The 19,178-nt window shown below is 37.9% G+C and overlaps 1 protein-coding gene across 1 annotated transcript; it reads left to right on the forward strand.

The window, feature by feature from the left end:
• Window positions 1–335: 335 nt before the first annotated feature.
• Window positions 336–17,329, forward strand: Slc7a13 (solute carrier family 7 member 13). Its single transcript, XM_059255657.1, has 4 exons — window positions 336–1,026; window positions 4,968–5,099; window positions 13,074–13,435; window positions 16,725–17,329. Exons 1-4 carry the CDS (start codon window positions 336–338, stop codon window positions 16,977–16,979), a joined length of 1,440 nt encoding a protein of 479 aa, XP_059111640.1. The 3' UTR covers window positions 16,980–17,329.
• Window positions 17,330–19,178: the final 1,849 nt, after the last annotated feature.

The following is a 19,178-nucleotide window of genomic DNA, read 5'->3' on the forward strand; positions in this document are numbered from 1 at the left end:
TGTGTACCCAACATAGCCAAGTTGTTTTTTTTTTTTTTTAGCTTTAACAAGAAAGCTCTTTCTTTCCATTTCCAAAGCCCTGGTTTCTTTAAAACTCCTTTTCAACTAAATTCCTTATTCTGATAATTATTAAAAGAAAAGTCAAACTAAACCCTTATAGGTAATCTGTTTTGTTGCACTTAAATGTGTCATAGATACTTTGTTAATTATTGAAAATAGACCATATTTAATGGAAATGGAACAAAAAAGGCAGAACAATTATATTTCAGAGCATCCATGAACCTATAGGCAGAAACATTCACAAATTGTAATTTAGTGAATGTAAATTTCTCTGGATGACAATGGATACAGAGAAGAAAATACAGCTGAAGAGACAACTTGGATATTTCTGGGGGACAAATTTTCTAATTATTAATATAATTGGTGCAGGAATTTTTGTGTCCCCCAAGGGGGTGCTGGAGTACTCTTGCATGAATGTGGGAGTCTCCTTGTGTATTTGGGCTGTCTGTGCGGTGCTGTCCATGACCAGCACTCTCTGCTACGCAGAGATAGGGGTAGCCTTCCCATACACTGGGGCTCACTACTATTTTATCAAGAGATGCTTCGGCCCTTCCACAGCATTCCTGAGACTTTGGACCACCTTGTTTCTGGGCCCAGGAGTAGCTGCTGGCCAAGCACTGCTACTCGCCGAGTACGGCATTCAGCCTTTCTATCCCAGCTGTTCTGCTCCCAATCTACCAAAGAAATGCCTTGCCCTGGCGGTGCTGTGGATTGTGGGAATTCTGAATTCTCGTGGTGTGAAAGAGCTGTCATGGCTTCAGACAGTGAGTACCGTGCTGAAGATGGGCATACTGGGCATCATTTCCCTCAGTGGCGTGTTCATGCTGGTGAGAGGGAAGAAGGAGACTGCGGGAAGGCTTCAGAATGCTTTTGATGCAGAGTTTCCAGAGATCTCTCAGATTATAGAAGCTGTCTTCCAAGGATACTTTGCATTTTCGGGTGGGGAAAGCCTTTCATTTGTAGCAGGTATCTATCAATCTGGGAAAAAAAATCAAGCTATGGCTGCTATGTTGCATGTATGAAATGAACATCTTTCATTGTGTATTAACTATCAGATTAAATAAGTAATTCAATGACCTTCTACTTTGACTTCCTAAATCAACTACTCTTAATTCTTCTTCTGATTCAATCCATTTCAAACCTCTATGAAAACAAAGGAACAAAAAATTCCTTTTCATCTCCCCCCCCCCCCCCCCCCCCCCCCGGGGGCCAGAAGTATGAGGCTCCTGATTAATGTAGTTTTCTTTCTGTTAATGCATGAACACTCAGATTGTGGAAACAATTTCCTCCTGTGAAACTGTGGATCCAGGAATGATGTAAAAGCAGACTGTGTTGGTGCTGTGAGTGGGTATGATACACTGTAGGCTCTTCACTATTTCTATTTATTTATTTTGGAATCATATATTTATTATAACATTTTCTGCTTTCATGAATGAATGTATTCTTAAATGTTCATATAATAAATCAATTGGGTGATGGGATGGGGACATATCTCAGCAGTAACTAGCATGCCTGAGGCCCTAGATTTGATTCCTAGCACAAGCCAAAACCAAACCAAAACAAAACAAAATGGTTAGGATTATTACCAGTACCAGTGGTCACAGGAGCCTGAAAGGCTTCTGTCTCCTTACCCCTCAGCCTGGCCCTCCTGGACACATGAAGCAGACAAGCTCCTTGCACCTTCAAGAGCTCTTGCTTATCTTGGGAAGTGCAGGGCTGCTGTAGCTGGTATCTTGTGGAGCATTGCTTCCTTGCTCACTCAGAATCTCAGAGCAGAAAGAACATCGGGGCTGGACTTTGCTTTGCTCATTCACTGGGCTTTTTAGGTTTTTTAAACACAAGAGAATCATAGCTGTCTTGATGGCTCCCAGGAAAGATTTAATGCCTTCCCCTTCAATAACATACTCTTCCTCTTCTCATTTGTAAAGTTGACCTTGAACTCTGTACTCTTCCCTTCTTACTGCCAGGGTCTCTTCACACTCATTTATGTTACCCCCCCAACTTAAATGTTACTTTACCAGCTCTGCTTTTTTTTAGGTTAAATATGAATGGACTTGAGTCTTGAAAAAAAAAAAAAAACTCCCTTTAATTTCATGAATTCTCTCCCTGCTTCCTAACCATAGCAAGTATTTTCTCCTACCTACACTTTGTCTTTTAATCTTTCAAATGGTTATCATGTCTTAAATGGTTATCATGTCTTAAGATCAGTATACTTCTTTGTCATAAAAATTGTATATGGTATTTAATACTGACCATAAAGAAACAATGTTATTACTGTGTAAGTTCAGTAGAAGAAAAGACCAGTTTCCACTGTTACTAACTACAACAGACTAGCAATTTGAATAGAATAAAACCTTCCCAGCCACAGAGAAATAAGAACGAAAACCAGAAACACAAAGAGTTTGTGTAATGCACTGCAGGAATATAAAACTGCTTTCATTTGATGGCTAATGGCCTTGATGATGGATGAGAATGTTAAAGCAAGTGGACAGAGGAAGAGCATAGGATTGGGGGTGAATGACTGGATGATGTCAACTTTCCTGCAGTAGGTAGAAGAAGTAGATCCAGTAAGAAAGCAGAAAAAGCTTAAAGAATCATAAAGATAAGTCCTCCTGTGTCCAAAAAGGGGGCTCTATTCACAAAGCTAAATGTTCCAGAGTTGAAGAGTCTGAGAAGAGATTGGAATGTGCTTCCTTGGTTAAGTGAGATATTGATGAGCTTTGTGGAAAAAAGTTAGTATTCACTGAGCTAAAAGTAAAGAACTAAGAAAAGAAGGCTGGGATAGAGCTCCTGAAGTTTGTGACTTAAAGTGGCATTCTTTCAATGTGTGCTGTGGCAATTAATTTACTAAATAAAATTTAAGACTTCTAAATAGCACTTTTACTTACAAAATGTGATTTATCAGCATCTGATAAATGGTGTCAGAACAATTTGTTTTTAACTATCAAGGCCCAAGGATATTCACTGCCTGTCTGGATGTTATTATAAACTGTCATAATAATAACCTCTTATTTTATAAGTCTCTTATAAGTTAAATTCTAATCTCTGTCACCTTTCTACAAACCCAATAGGTAATGAGAATAAGTAAAAGGCCCAGGAGAAAGTGTAGCTAATTTACAGTTGCCTTCTTGCTTGTCCCAAAGGTTAAACTAATAACTATAGGCATTAACAAGAGCCTGTGAATGAGGAGGCATAGGTGTGTGCTGGGCACCAAATATGCCCTTTGCACATTTTAGGCAAGTGTTGTACCAATGTGATATAATCTAGTCCAACAATACATTTTTTTTTTTTTTTTGGTTTTTCGAGACAGGGTTTCTCTGTGTAGCTTTGCGCCTTTCCTTGAACTCACTTGGTAGCTCAGGCTGGCCTCGGACTCACAGAGATCCACCTGGCTCTGCCTCCCGAGTGCTGGGATTAAAGGAGTGAGCCACCACCGCCTGGCCAACAATACCATTTTTAAAGGCACTGGGAGTGAAAATTTATTGTCTCATAATTTCTTCCTGTGGTGGTTGAATAAGAATGGTCCCCATAGGTTCATATATTTGAATGCTCAGTCACCACGGAATGGAACTAGTTGAAAGAATTAGAAGGATTAGAAGGTGTGTTCTTGTTTGAAAAAGTGTATCTAGGTTGGCTTTGAGGTTTCAAAAGCCCATGCCAGGCCCAGTATCTTTCTCTCTCTCTCTCTCTCTCTCTCTCTCTCTCTCTCTCTCTCTCTCTCTCTCTCTCTCTCTCTCTCTGCCTGTGGATCAAGATATAAAGCTCTCGGTGGTTGCTCCAGCACCATGCCTGTCTGTATGCACAGTGTTCCCTGACTTGATAAGAGACAAATCCTCTGAAACTGTGGTCAAGCCCCCAATTAAATGCTTTCCTTTATAAGATTTTCCTTGGTCATGGTATCTCTTCACAGCAATAGAACTGTGACTAAGACACTTCCAACATAGAGCTAAACAATATGCAACCCCAATAGCCATAGTTGTCAAAGCCCACAAGCAGTAAGTGGCAGGCAGAGTTACATTAGATCTCTGTTAACTCTTTATTCTTATGCTTCATCAGTTTGTACCAGTTAGTTTCCATGCTAGACAAATACTTGATTAGTGAGCCACATCTCCAAGCTTCTTTGTTTGTTCTTTTCTCTTTTTTTTAATAAAAAAAATAGCTGAATCATTTAAAAATCATTTTAAAAAAACCAGAGAGGGAAACTGACTCTTTAATCTTTTTCAGTATTTGCCTTAAGATCATATTAATGAGATGATCTTGCTGGCCAGGGAGTGTCCTCTTATTTCTCAGAGGTAATGGTTTTGTTGAGTTTTGAAGGAGAAGCAGTGGCCAAGTTGGCAGCTAAGAAACAACATTTAATACAAAAGAACAGGGACTTTAGCAAGAAGGGGAATGATGTGTTTTTTAAAAGGCCAGGCTACCAATTAAACAGAAGTAGCAAAAGGGTCCATCAAACTGTTACATGACCTGTCCCTACAGCATGTGTTTCTGCTTCATAGTCACTTACTATACTCAGGACTTTATCTTTTGTTTATGTGATTGCTTAATGTGGAGCTCTTCTTATTGAGGTTAAACCTTACAAAGTTTCTGTTCAACATTCTATTCCTACTGTTTGAATCAGTGCCTACTTCCTCCTCAAGGAGCGTGGAGATTGGGGAAGGTTGCAAATGGAACAGGTACCATGAGCTCAAACTCCAATGCCTTAAGAGATAGATAAGTGTGCAGTAGTTTGCCTCTGTGTGTTTGTGTGTGTGTGTGTGTGTGTGTGTGTGTGTGTGTGTGTGTGTGTGTGGTAGCAGAATGAATGGAAAGAATGCAGTCCAATACTTGACACAAGTACAATTTTAAACATAAGTTTAAGAAGTAATATTTTCCCAAATCTGATGTTGCTCTTTTATGCTTTATAGGGGAGCTGAAGAAACCCAACAAAACAATTCCTAAATGCATATTTACAGCACTGCCTCTGGTAACTGTGGTGTATTTACTGGCTAACATTTCCTACTTGGCAGTTCTGACGCCCAGGGAAATTCTCGCTTCAGGTTTGTACACAAACAGCAAGACAGTAAATAAAATACAGTCCTTCGGTACAGTTAAACATCACTTTGGCAGTCAGGATAACTGCATCCTGGTCATTATTCTATACAGAAACTCAATTCACAATTCATGATGTGCTAATAACAGGGTGGTGAGAGTTTGATTTGGTTTAGAAGGGAGATTCATTTCAAGCATAGCTATGCGTTTTCTGACAATGTGGAAAAGGTATATATAGTGCAGATGGGTGACACAGATTCAAAATATTAGGTACTGTTTGCATGATCTCAGGCATAGTAACACAACATACCTGGTAATTATATTTATTAATGCTTGCAAATGTTTGATTCTCAGTAATCTGTGTGACACTAAGAATGACCAATTTGAAATAAGGGATATTAACAGCTGGATGAGTAAACACTAATGGTCAGTTGATGACTATAATTAATATTATTAATATGTAAAATAGATTTTTTCATCTTAAGTAACTCCAAATTTTATGCTGACAAAGGATCCTAAATATATTGAGATTTTGATTAAAGCTCAAATTGAAGAATAGAGAATTAAAGAATATGCCAGGGATAATGGTATGTGCCTGTGATCTAGAGCCTGCTAGAACACTTGGGAAGCTGAGGCTAGAGGACATCTAGTTTAGAGAGACCCTTTTCAAAAAGGAGAACAAGAAATTTTCAAAGAGAAATGAACAGTCATTTAAAGAGGAATATCAGAAACAAGGGGAAAAAGGAAATTTGAAAAAAGTGAAAACACAGGGAAAATGGAAGACTAGCTGTTTTCTCACACCCACATCACACCTCAAATGATTACCTTCTGAGATAAACCTGCCACCCAGTAGCTTTGGACTAAGCAGTATTGAGCAACTTTTCTTGTTTTGGTGAGTATTTGAGTCACTGGAGGTAAGTCTCTTTACTGACCTGAAATTATATTTATAAAGTATTTTATATACATATTTGTAAAGTATCATATGGTAATTTATTATATTGTATACAGTGTACAGTGGTAAAATCAGGGTGTTCAGTATTCCCAAGTTCTTCCACATGATCATTTGTTTACTTGGGAAGATATCAAATTTCAGGGAAGGTTTAGAATAAAAACCCCTCAGTTGCCTCAATTGCAACATGACTACTCCACAGAAGACTGCCAGGTAGTGTGCCACAGTAGAGTTGATTCATTAAGAGTCTAGGTATCATTGGCATGAGAGATGAGATAGAATCAATCCTTTGTGGGAACAAACCAAATGCAACCCTGGGCAAATACAGGCACTGAATCATTAACTACCTCAGCTGTGTCAGGGTTCATTTAAAATGTCAGCTATGGTTGTGGCCAGGGCCACTGGCCAGTGAGCCTTGAGGCCATGGTTCACTAAAGCTGGCATTCATTATTACTGCCAGTGCTTTGGCTATATTGATTATTAAAGAATTGTAAAATCTTCTCTGGCATGTCATAACAACTGTAATAATTTTATAGGAAGCAAAAAAGTTTGAGCTTGTATGGAGAACTCAGAAAGCTTCCAACTGTAGCTGGAGTTTTCTCCAGTCCTGCCTGGCCCACAGTCAGGACAAATCTCTCTCACCCGCCAGTCCCGCAGCTCCTTAGACCCAACTGAGTAAACACATAGAGACTTACATTGCTTATAAACTGTATGGCTGTGGCAGGCTTCTTGTTATCTAGTTCTTATATCTTAAATTAACCCATATCTATTAGTCTATAAGTTGCCATGTGGCTCATGGCTTACCGGTACCTTATCTCTCACTTTTCATGGTGGTGCCTGGCAGCATCTCTCGGACTCAGCCTTCCACTTCCCAGAATTCTCTTCTCTGCTTGTCCCACCTATACTTCCTGCCTGGCTACTGGCCAATCAGTGTTTTATTTATTAACCAATCAGAGCAACACATTTAACATACAGAACGTCTCACAGCACTTCCCCTTTTCTTTTTTTTCAAAAAGGAAGGTTTTAACTTCCACATATTTGGCAAAATTAAAGAAGATATCCTATCTATACTATATTTGTGAGCCTAAGGTTTCATATCTAACTTATCTCTTATGATAACTAAGGAAATTATAACTATCTCTAGTCTTCAGCTACATCAAAGACCCCAGAAGGATATAATATTACCTGAGAAAGGGGAAAAGGATGCAAGCAACTTTCGGGAGTCTTGTGAGAGTAGACAGAGACAGCTGGCAGCCTGGATAGTCACCTAATGTTCTTTTGTAAAGTTGGGGCATCTGTCTTCAGCCCACAGGCCTAGAATCTCTCAGTCACTTCTCTCTGTGTCCTGTAGAATGTCTGGCAGTTTCCTTTGCGAAGCAGGAACCTGAAGGACCATTTTGCTAAGCAAAGTTCAGTGGTCATCTTCCTATGGGTCCTGTATGTCCAGTCGATCAAGCAGTACAGGCAAAAATAGTTTCTTGCCCAAATGGCTATTTTTGTCAAGAAGAAGATAAACTCCGTATGGAGTGTCTTCAATGCCCATCCTCCTCTCTGAAGTAAATTGGTGCTGCCAGGAGCAGACATGTCTCATTGTCCAGAAAGTCTAAATTTTTAAAACATTTTAAATGCAATATTCTGTAGGTCTTTGAAGTATTTGAAGATTACCTACCTAACTGAATTATATCTATGTATACCCAGAAAACTTAACTAACATGGCTAAAAGTTTGACTATCATAGAAGACTAATTGTTAATCTATACTTCTTAATTATCCATTACAATCTAAATGAGTTACTTAAACATAATACCTCAAACAAGAATAGAAATATATATACAGTATAACAAATTGAAGTTTAAACTTGTATTAATAAACTAAAATCCATAGCAATGTAAAACATTTTAAACAAGTTGTTCTTTAAAAATAGATTCAATAATCTACCCTTTCATCTTATCATATCTATATCATCTAACTGTTATTTGTAATTTGTTTTTTGTTTTGGTTTTGGTTTTTTGAGACAGGGTTTCTCTGTGTAGTTTTGGTGCCTGTCCTGGATCTTGCTGCATAGACCAGGCTGGCCACGAACTCACAGAGATCCTCCTGGCTCTGCCAGGTGGTGCTGGGATTAAAGGCATGCACCACCACCATCTGGCTATAATTTGTTTTTTATCACTGCCTTTTTCAGGCTTATAATATTCAGACTTGATTTAAAATCAGAATTATTACCTTAAAATTTGAATACATGTACTTTTACTGCATTAGAAATTCAAGTTGAGAAAATAATCAGAAATATATATATATATATATATATATATATATATATATATATATATATATATATATTTAGGGAAGGCTATCATCAATCATGGTAGCACAAAATTAAAGATCACCAAAATATCCAATACGTTTGAAATAAATAACTCAGCTAAGTCCATATAATAGACTATTCTGGGTTCTTGTTTAAAAATGTTTAAATTACATTTATTCACATTTTTTTGTGTGTGCAAGTGTGCCCATATTATACATATGGAGGTCAGAGGACAATTTGCAGGAGTTGGTTCTCTCCTACCATGTGAGTTGCAGGGATGGAACTCAGGTCTTCAGGTGTGGCAGCAAGCACATTTCCCTACAGAGCCACCACACTGGCTCCATTATGAGTTTTTTTTAAAGGTCATATTGTTGATGGACACTAGAGGACAATGGTTATGATGTGTTAATAATGGAAAAGAGTCTACAGTTTCATGTAACACAGGGAAGAACCAATGAAAAATGATACTCAGCTGGGATGAGGTTGTGAGTGATTTTTTTTTGTGTGTGTGCCTTATGGGGTGCATGATTTATATAACTACAGAGATAGTTACCAACAAGACATAAGCTCCTGATAAGTTAGGAAGGGTGAGAGGCATGTTTTCATATAGAAATCAATCAAGCATATACAAATATGTGAAAGTTTTCCAAAGGAATGTGGATTTTTATAATATGATGTGAACTGATGTTACATTTAATTTGAGGCACATTGGAATCTATGATAATAGTAGTTTTTGTGGTTTATATAGAAAAGAGTACAGGTAGTCACATGTAATGTGTTTAATTTGTAGATGTCAGAACTCTGTCCTGCTTCCAAATTATTGCTAATAAATTCCAACAACAGTTATTGTTCTCTTAAGAAAAAAAGTTCTTAAGCTGGGTGCCTTTAATTCCATCCCCTGAGGCAGAAATAGGTGGATCTCTGTGAGTTGGAGGGAGGTCTGTGTGGTCTACAATCAACACAGCAAGTTGCAGGACAACCAGGGCTACATAGAGAGAGACCCTATCTCAAAACAAAACAAAAAACCCAGACAAACAACTAACAAAAAAAAAAGTCTTCATTGTGAAAGTTGTATACATGAGAAAAGAAGGGTGTTTAGAATTCGAGGGTGGAAACAGTGTGGTAAGGATAACTAGTGCCAACCTTTTCAATCTGAAGACCAGAGTTCCAGAAGCCCTGCTGAAAGGGTGTTCACAATGTGCTCACATGGTATTCTAGAGGTTTCTGAGCCACACTTAAGATAGGGGATATGAACATAGGGCAAGATAATCTAAATTGTTAAGAAGTGATGTGGAAACAGATGTTAAGAGTGTTTCCTTGTTCAGACAGCCTACAGGAAGTTTGTCTCAAATACCTAGCTGCGTTAAGAAATTTGAACTGTAAGTGGAAATTTTCGAATTAGTTACTCGTAAATTGATATAATCATTTGTGGATGATAACTTTGCAGTATTTCTCATATTTAAGAACATACATTCTTATGGGCCAGTGAGATGGTCAGTGGGTATAGCACTTTCTGTGACACCCTGGTGACCTGAGCGGGATCCTTGGAACCCACCGTGGGAGAAGAGAACTGACTCTTGAACTCAAAGTTGTCTTCTGACCAACTTTTCTCTCTCTCTCTCCAATACACACAATAGAAATACATAAATAAAATCAAAATTTAGAAAGAAAGAATTGCATGCTCACAAATCCTGCTTCTAAGAATGTACTCTGAAGAGAAGTATAGAAAAATCAAGAATTGGAGGCAAGGAAGCCAGGCATGGCTGATCTACAGGGGTAGTTCTAGATCAGCCAGAGAGAGCTACTTAGTGAGATCCTGTCTCAAAATTTAAAAAATAAATAAATAAATAATCAAAAAGAAAGGAAGAATTTGCATGAGCAATTTTTGACATTTTAAAATAATTTCTTGTTATGGTCAATGAGGGATATCATGCATTAAATTATTTCACATTATTTTTTATGAGTCTCTTTCTACTAAAGTACATTTTTCTTTTGAGGGGCATGTATAATCTTGCTATATAGCCCAGGCTGGCTTGGAAACTCTGATCCACTCTTCAGTCTTCCTATCACAGGAATGTTGCCATGAAGTTCAGCTCTAAAGCACATTTCCATTAATAAGAAATTGAAAACAGCCAAAAAATCTATCAATGTAGAAAAGGAGATAATTTATGGTTATTTAACAGAGTACTGAGAAGTAACTAAAATAATTATATGTATGTATGTGTACTAATATGACCACGATACACTGGAAAGTGAGCAAAAGCAAGCATAAGCATTCAATTACACAATCACCTCCACACCCACACATGTGCACACACAGAACTCAAGCATACAGTCCTCACAGACTGATAGGGGTAATTACAGAGAAACCCTGAAAAGGGAATCAGACAGATGTTAGCAGCATTTACATTTGGAACACATGAATGAAAACTTGGTGAGGATAGGCACTTTTTGACTTTGTAGGCTTCAGTGTTGTTCATTTTACTTTTTTTTTTTTTTTTGGTTTTTCAAGACAGGGTTTCTCTGTGTAGCTTTGTGCCTTTCCTGGATCTCGCTCTGTAGACCAGGCTGGCCTCGAACTCACAGAGATCCGCCTGCCTCTGTCTCTCGAGTGCTGGGATTAAAGGTGTGTGTCACCACTGCCCAGCTTCATTTTACGTTTTTAAAAACATATATGTGTATATATATGTAACTGTAAATATATAGTAAAACTTTAAATAAAAAAAAACGTAGAAAGGAAGAAAAAAGGAGACAAAAAACCACTTGTAGAATAGAACTAAAGATCATGCAGAAATATTACATTTAGTTTTCGAGACTCTGTGGGCAGATCTACATGGTCTTCCTCTGGAATCATGATTGTAGAATGTCCACCGAGAAACTGAAGATTTCCTGTGCAGTACGGGAAGGAAGTATTTCAAAACATATCTGAAAATGTGCAGTGTGTGGAGGTCTAGGTGTCCAACAACAAGACCTTATTTGGAATAAGTAAGAACTGCAATGGGATATTTTTAAGTACCACCCACTGTTGTAGAATAACACTCACAAGAAAGGTGATGTGACAGGTAGGACTATTTAAAATGGGTTAGTAGCTGAGCATGGCACCACATGTCTGTAATTCTAGCATTTAGAAACCCAAACAAGAGGGCTGTATGTTTGAAATCAGCCTGGGCTATACAGAAAATCTAGTTTCTAAACTAACAAACATTGGTTAGGAATTAAGATCTTGCTGGGCATGGTGGCACGTGCCTTTAAACCTAGCACATAGGAGGCAGAGGCAGGGAGTTTGAGGCCAGCCTGGTTTATAGAGCCAGTTCCAGGACAGCAAGGGCTAGACAGAGAAACCCCGTCTCAACAAAAAATTAAGATCTTAAGGACAAGAACTGTTGATAATATTTTAATTCAGTTATATTTGAAGAGTCTTATGTTATACATCAGAATGCTGACGTATTGGTGACTCATCTGGAAACTAGCTACCTGTGAACAAATTCATGAGCTCAGAGGACACCTACCTCCAAGGGACATTAAGCTCTGCTCTGCTCACATCACTGAAAACAGAACTTAGGGGTGGAATGATTTGTCTTACCATATATTTTCATAGTACAAATGGGACTCAAAAGATGATGGATATTTTTGTCTACTGGTGATTTCTTTAAACAATATGTTTTATTATTTGAGATTTTTGTACATGTATGCAATGTTATTTTGATCATGTCTGCTTTCTCATTTCCCTCCTCCAAATCCCCTTGTATTTGTCTATTTGTATTTTTTATATTGACTGACATATTGAGTTACTGTTCATAATGTCTTTTTGGCCTTAAAATATAAATAACAACTCTAAAATATGCTCTAATGCGTTCTTTAATGCAAGGTTTCTGAATTTCAACACCATAAACATTTTGGACCACTTTGTTTTGGAGTGCTCAGTATTGAACTCAACCTCACATACAATAGGCAAGTACTTTGCCATTGAGCTATAGTCCAAGTCCTGTATCATGCAGTTCACTGAAACTGTCCTGAGCATCACAAAATGATTATCAGCATCTGCAGGTGCTATCCACTAGAATGCCAACCACAAACTCCTATCTCTCCAGTTATGGGAAGTCAGATAATTCTCCAGACATTGCCACGTGACCCCCGAAGAGCAAAGTCACTTCTAGAAAACCATTGGTCTATAGCTTAGAAAAGTCTCAAGCATCAGAAATATTTTTCATCTGGGTGTAGTTTATGTCCACTTTTTGCATTTTACACTGTGCTATGGTTTGGGTGAGTTTTATACTCTATCAGTAGAGTGTTTTGCTTTTCTGACACTGGCTCAGTTTATCAGCATTCTAGCTAGTTTTAGTTCTTAAGCATGCATTTGTTATTCACTCAACACAATTAATGCATTTCTCAAGTATTTATTGAAAACTCAGTATTACAGTGTCTGTCAGGGAGTAAATTGCTGATGTTATAGAAGAGATATGATGGGTCTTTGCCCTCATAAAGTTCCTGGTCTTTGAGGAAGACATAAAATCAACCATTCATGATGCTGGGTGATGAACTGAAATGGGTACAATTCTAAGATACTATCTAAATATGAAAAAGGAAATACAAAGTTAAATTCCCTTCATAGATTTTTTTTTAGAATTTATGCTTTATCTGTGAAATATTATTGTATAAAGGTTATCATTAGATTCTCTCTCACTCTCTTTTTAACACACTTCTTTTTGTATTTATTTTTCCTCTGTAGATGCTGTGGCTCTTACATGGACTGACAGAGTCATCCCCCAATTAACATGGACTGTTCCCTTTGCTATTTCTGCCTCATTGTTTAGCAACCTTGTGGTTAATGTACTTGAGACAGCGAGAATGGTATATACTGCAGGCGAGCATGGCCAGCTGCCCTTGATGTTTAGTACCCTTAATGTTCACTCATCCCCCTTCATAGCTGTGCTTCTAAATGTCAGTATAGGATCCACTGCAATCGTCTTAACAAATTTAATTGAACTGATAAATTATCTCTATTTTGTTGCTTCCATTTGGAATATGTTAACCATGATGGGAATCCTGAAATTGAGGTACCAGGAGCCCAATCTACACAGACCTTATAAGGTAAATGTGGGCTGGGTAAATTTGTTCTATGTGAAATAAGGTATATGACTGTATTTGAGGAGTATATTCAGAAGATCTCTAAGCAGAAGTGTTACTACTCAGCAAACTGTGAAACAAATACAAGCAATCTGGTCTTCATTTTCATTCTGTTCATGGTGAATAGGCTTTACTCAATAAAAAAAAATCTCTTAGGTTCAATCTAAGGATTTGTTAGTGAGAACAAAGGCAGATATTTTCAGATGGTGAAACAGATCATTGGGAGTCATTTGACCTAAGGTCACTTGGTTTACTTACATAGCTATTTATACATGCTGTATCTTCTACAGTAAGGGCAGATTTAGCAAATGATTGACAGAAAGTCAAGTCAAGTCATGAATATATTTACTGTTCTGAAATATCAGCTTATTTTGATCTTCAAAGATTCCTTCCTTTCAACTTTATTATTTTTTATTATCAAATACTATATTATTTTTATGTAAACTTGCTGCTAGTCAAGTGGAGAAATATGTCATGTAAAAGGAGAACATTATTTCATAACAGGAAAGATAATAAGCAAAAACTTGGCAACATGAGGATATTATCAGAGGAGAGAACCTATGTGGATAATGGAATAGTCTTGATTGGCTAGTAGCCTGTCCAAATACAGGATCATCTGTAGTACAAAATTTACCCTTCCCATTATATCCATATTAGAGAAGAGAACGTTACTTGTCTAAGCTCGTACAGCACAGAATGAAGCCAAGAGTCAGATCTCAATCTCTGTGGAGTGTTTGACTCTCAGCATAAAATATAAGAGCCTAGGGAGAGGGGAAACAATCATCATCATCAGTCCTCATCATCTATGTTGTTGATTTACCACTATCTTTTCTTTTCAATCTTTGCTTCTACTTCTTCCATTCAGCTGTCATCTAACAACTCTTGGATATTTGAGAACTTATGTGACTATGTTTCAAGCGCCTTCCTAGGTTCTCTTCTCTGAGTACAGAAATGCATGAGACTTAGTATTGGTGGAAGTATTAAGGCAACTCCATGTAGTTAAAAGGGAGGTTTATTTTGTGGGGTAACTTACAAGTAAAAGGGTAGGTTACAGGGTCCGGGAAAGGTGAAGTGCAGTCTAGCGGTGTTCTCTGGAGAACTCTCCTCGGTCTACCTCCAGAGTCCAGGATCCAGGAACCAAGAGAGCCAGCACATCTGGATCTCGGGTTTTAGGGGTTCCTCTCTTAGCTCCGCCTCATAGGTGTGACAGTTACCGGAAGCCTCAGTGGGGGTAGTACTTCCAGGTCAAAGCTGGAACAGCTACCCACTACAACTTGGCCCCCAGTTTTAGACAAGTTATCATCTATCTGGACACTTAGTGAATGCTAACTGGTGCACTGGCAGTGACACCCAGAGGGTGAGTACAGAAGCCCCCGATGTGTCTAGTGTGTGGTTGACGCCAATGAGCTCCCTAGGAGCACCTCCTCAGGTTGTCCTCTTTTTCTAATTTACATCTGTATGTTTTAAAATCATTTACTTCTTTGCTGTTTTCTGACTCACGCTTATATCACTGACTAGGTAAATTGAAGGGAAGTTATGAATTGTTAGTACATCAAGAAACACAAGGTAATCGTTATAGTTTGGGCTCAGGTCTAGTTTCCTATCACCTTTTCTAAGCTTCTTCTGGTTATTTCACCACCGACCCTCAGTTTCTTTTGTACTTACAATAGACACAGTCAATACTTGCCTCCTAAGAATCTTAGGTGGATTATACAGCAAAGGCATTTCAAAAATCCAGGGTATAACATTAACAGCTATTGTTATACTATATTCGACTTACATTTGCTCGAAAAGGAAGGTAAGGGCAACCTTAAGCACAAATTGTTAAGTATTTTTTGTCTTCCCTTGGGAGTGTTAATATCTTTCACTCAATTATTTGATAAACATCTGGGCTGTGAGATATGAAGTTATCTTTCTTAAGGGCTGTTTTTGTTGTTTTTTTTGGGGGGGCACCACCCAGCTCCCAAATAAATCACACACAGAGGCTTATTCTTAATTATAAATGCCCAGCCTTAGCTTGGCTTGTTTCTTGCCAGCTTTTCTTAACTTTAAATTAACCTGTCTGTCTTTGGCCTCTGGGCTTTTCCTGCTCTATTCCTGTATACCTTTCTTTATTTCTTACTCCGTAGCTTGCTGTGTAGCTGGGTGGCTGGCCCCTGGAGTCCTCTGCTATCTCTGGCTACTTGTTTCCTCCCAGATTTCTCCTTCTATATATTCTCTCTGCCTGCCAGCCCCACCTGCCTTGCTAGTGACCATTCAATTCTTTATTAGACCATTGGGTGTTTTAGACAGGCACAGTAACACAGCTTTACAGAGTTAAACAAATGAAACATAAACAAAAGTAGCACACCTTAAAATAATATTCCCCAACAAAGAACATTTAAACAATTAAGAAGAGACTGTTATTTAAGACTCAAATGAACGATCCTCTCGGTGAAAAACTTCCATAATTTCAACCAGCTAGAGTATACAATTAGAGTATAGATTCATGTCTTCTATAGACATCTCAAACTTGATTATCTAGAGCCAAGTGGTATAGACCTATAATTCAAGTTAATTTAGAGGCTTTTGGGAGATGGAGGCAAGAAAATGATGAGTTCAAGGCCAAAGTGAGCTACTTAGTGGTACTCTCAAGAGAAACAAACAAACAATCAAACTAACAAAAACCAAGGGAAATGTAGCAATATTAAGTGTGGGATGTTTACATTCCTAACACAATCCAGGTACCAAGGATGAATTCTTAATCTTTTGTCAAAACAAAAATAGAATTGTTTCAGATAAATTTTTTTTGTCTTAATATATTCTTTTCTTAATCTGTGAGACCTATGCAGTACTAATATTTAACTGTTGATATTAACTTGATTAACAGAGGGTAAAAATAGTTTTTCTCTTGACTTACTTACTGACGTGAAATATGTTCTATGGAAGATTGCCAGGACCCCCAGCAGTCTTAGAAACTCTTTCTGAATAAGTTCATGCCTGCAGGTGGTCATAATAATCAGCATATGCTTATGACCATCTCATGAAGAGTCAAAGCTAGATTCTCATCCCCTCCAACCAACATTCTCTGATGACAGTCTCCAGCATTTCCTTTTATTGTGGCATTATGAGTCCTGAGCATATTGATCTAACTCAAAAGCTTGCTTAGCCTATTTTTTATTATCAATGTCACATTATTTTTACTTACATGAACATTCAGCTATCACATGTGAATTTACATATCTAATCACTTTCTTTAATTTTATCTTTTCAGGTGTTTTTACCATTTGTATTCATAGCAATGGCCATCAGCCTGTGCTTGGTCTTGATTCCCCTTGTCAAGTCTCCAAAGATGCATTACATCTATGTGCTCCTCTTCCTTCTCAGTGGACTGCTGTTTTACGTGCCTTTGATACACTTTAAAGTGAAGTTGGTTTGGTTTGAGAAGCTGACTTGCTATCTGCAATTACTGTTTAATATTTGCATCCCTGATGTGTCTGATGAGCAAATGTCAGAAGTAGGAAATTGAAAGTAATAGCCTTTTATAACCACACCATGTTCCAGATAAAGGTTAAGTGTAGGCTAGAATAGTAGTAGTGGCAACTCTTGAAACTGAAATGGTGCATACAAAAGTACCCAGGAAGTTCCTGGCTTTAAAATGGAAAAGAAAGGGGTTGGGGAGAAGGCTCTGCTGTTAAGGGCACCAGTTGCTTTTCCAGAGGACTGGGGTTCAATTCCAAGCCCTCAAATGGAAGTTCACAACTATCTGTACTTCAGTCACGGGGGAATCCAATGCCCTCTTCTGGATTTTGCAGGCACTGCATCCATATGGTGTACAGACATACATGTAGGCAAAACACCCATGCACATTTTTTAAAAAAGAGAAAAATAGAGAAGAAAGTGTTACCTATAATGAAACCTTTATTTTAACAAAAAATAAAATTCCTAGTTTGTGTAGCTTCACATATTAATGATGTCTTTCTCGTTCTTCTGTTTGTTTATCTCACCCATTTTCTACTGAATGTGTTCTTATAATAAAAGTTAGTGGTCGAAAGTAAAAAAAAATTCTGTCAATATTATTTTTTGTGACTGTTCTCTCTTTGTAGCCCATGCTGGCTTGAATTCCACACAGCGCTCCTGTTGTCTCGGCCTCCCTAGTCCTGAACTGGCAGCCAGAGCCTCTGCCTCTGTTCCTGCCTTACCTCCTCAATGATGGGCTATGATCTGCAAGTTAAGATAAACCTCTTTCTTCTCCAAGGCAATTTTGATCAGTGTTTTATCACAGCCACAGAAAAACAAGTACAGACACATTTCCCAAGTTTTTTACCTTCAAACCCAAAGTGTTTTAACTAGTCAAGGTGGCCAAATGAAGTAGAGACTATGTTAGTTACCTTCCCTATTGTTGTGATAAAATACCCTGACACATGCAGTTGAAAGGAGGAAGGGCCTATTTTCATTACAGTGACAGAAGAGTGTGGCTCATTTGGTCAGGAAGGCATGGTGGCAGGAACAAGATGCTGGCTGTCACATTCTTCTGTCTGGGAAGCAGACTGTGAACAGAAGCCAGATCATGCCACAAAGCCTCAAAGCTGGTCCCTAGCAACTCACTTCAGCCAGCAAGACTCTACCTTTTGAAGGTTCCATGAGGATGTCAAAGAGCACTAGCAGCTGTGAATCAAGTTTTCAGACATTCGAACCTGTGAGGGCTATTTCACATTCAAACCACAACAGTGATGAAAGATAGTAACCATTCTCTTTAAAACCTGTTAATCATCTGTAAGTTGGACTTTATACCCTGAGTTGTATTTGTTTCTTTCCTTTTTGACTGGGTCTCACTGTGGATCCTAGGCTGTCCTCATACTTAGAGTACTTTGGTCTCAGGGTCTCAAGATCTGAGAAGACAGTCATAAACCTAGCTATGAGTAGGTTTTCTTAAAATGAGAATTAAATGAAATAATAGACTGAAAATAAAAAAGTTAGTGATTAACACATTGTAAATGCCAAATATTATATTAAAATAAAGCCCCTATATTATTTTATTTATTTTTTTTAAATAACCACACTAGTAACAACCATGATTTAGCCTAAGGTGGGCATGCAAATTGGAGACATGCACAAATTTTTAAAAATGTTCTACAGAATTGAAAAAACACAAGAACAGTAAATATAAAACAAATATTTACTAAATGAATGGGTAAAGCGGATGGATATGTGAAGTCACAAGTGTCAAGAGTATGCAGTGACCATTTGTTATTCTAAATTGCTAGAAGTAACAGGCATAGAATCCAAATGAGTGCTGTAGAAAACTCAACAATTTAAGATAGCAGGGAAAATGCTAGAACATAAACTTTCCACAGAACACTGTGCTGTGTTCCTGCTGATAAAGTGGTCTGTTGCATCATGGGAAGTTCCTGGAGCGCCTTGTAGGAAAGCTCTTGGAATTGGATTAACGTTAGAGTCTGTCTCACCTTGTCTGGAATTTTATCTAATAATATTGCATACTTTTCTAGCCTCAAATTTCAATTTATGTAATACACATTCAGTGTCTTGCCATAAACAAGAACTCATTAAAACAAAGGAAATGTACCAGGACAAGGTGTTCCTCATAAAAGCCAGTGGCTTCTGTAATTCTCTTTCTTTTCTGAGTCTCAAGGCTCTTACTGAGCACAAGCAGAATTCCATCCAGAATTTCATTGACTGCTGATTACAATCTTATCACAATAGTTCT

Source organism: Peromyscus eremicus, chromosome 2 (genome assembly GCF_949786415.1).
Source record: "Peromyscus eremicus chromosome 2, PerEre_H2_v1, whole genome shotgun sequence".
In the NCBI taxonomy this organism is placed as follows: domain Eukaryota; kingdom Metazoa; phylum Chordata; class Mammalia; order Rodentia; family Cricetidae; genus Peromyscus; species Peromyscus eremicus.

Excerpts from the sequence above, each read along its gene's own strand:
- Slc7a13 (XM_059255657.1), top strand. The coding sequence starts at position 336 with ATGACAATGGATACAGAGAAGAAAATACAGCTGAAGAGACAACTTGGA. Across the intron at positions 1,027-4,967 it reads AAGCCTTTCATTTGTAGCAG|GGGAGCTGAAGAAACCCAAC; the intron begins GTATCTATCAAT and ends TATGCTTTATAG. Across the intron at positions 5,100-13,073 it reads CAGGGAAATTCTCGCTTCAG|ATGCTGTGGCTCTTACATGG; the intron begins GTTTGTACACAA and ends TTTCCTCTGTAG.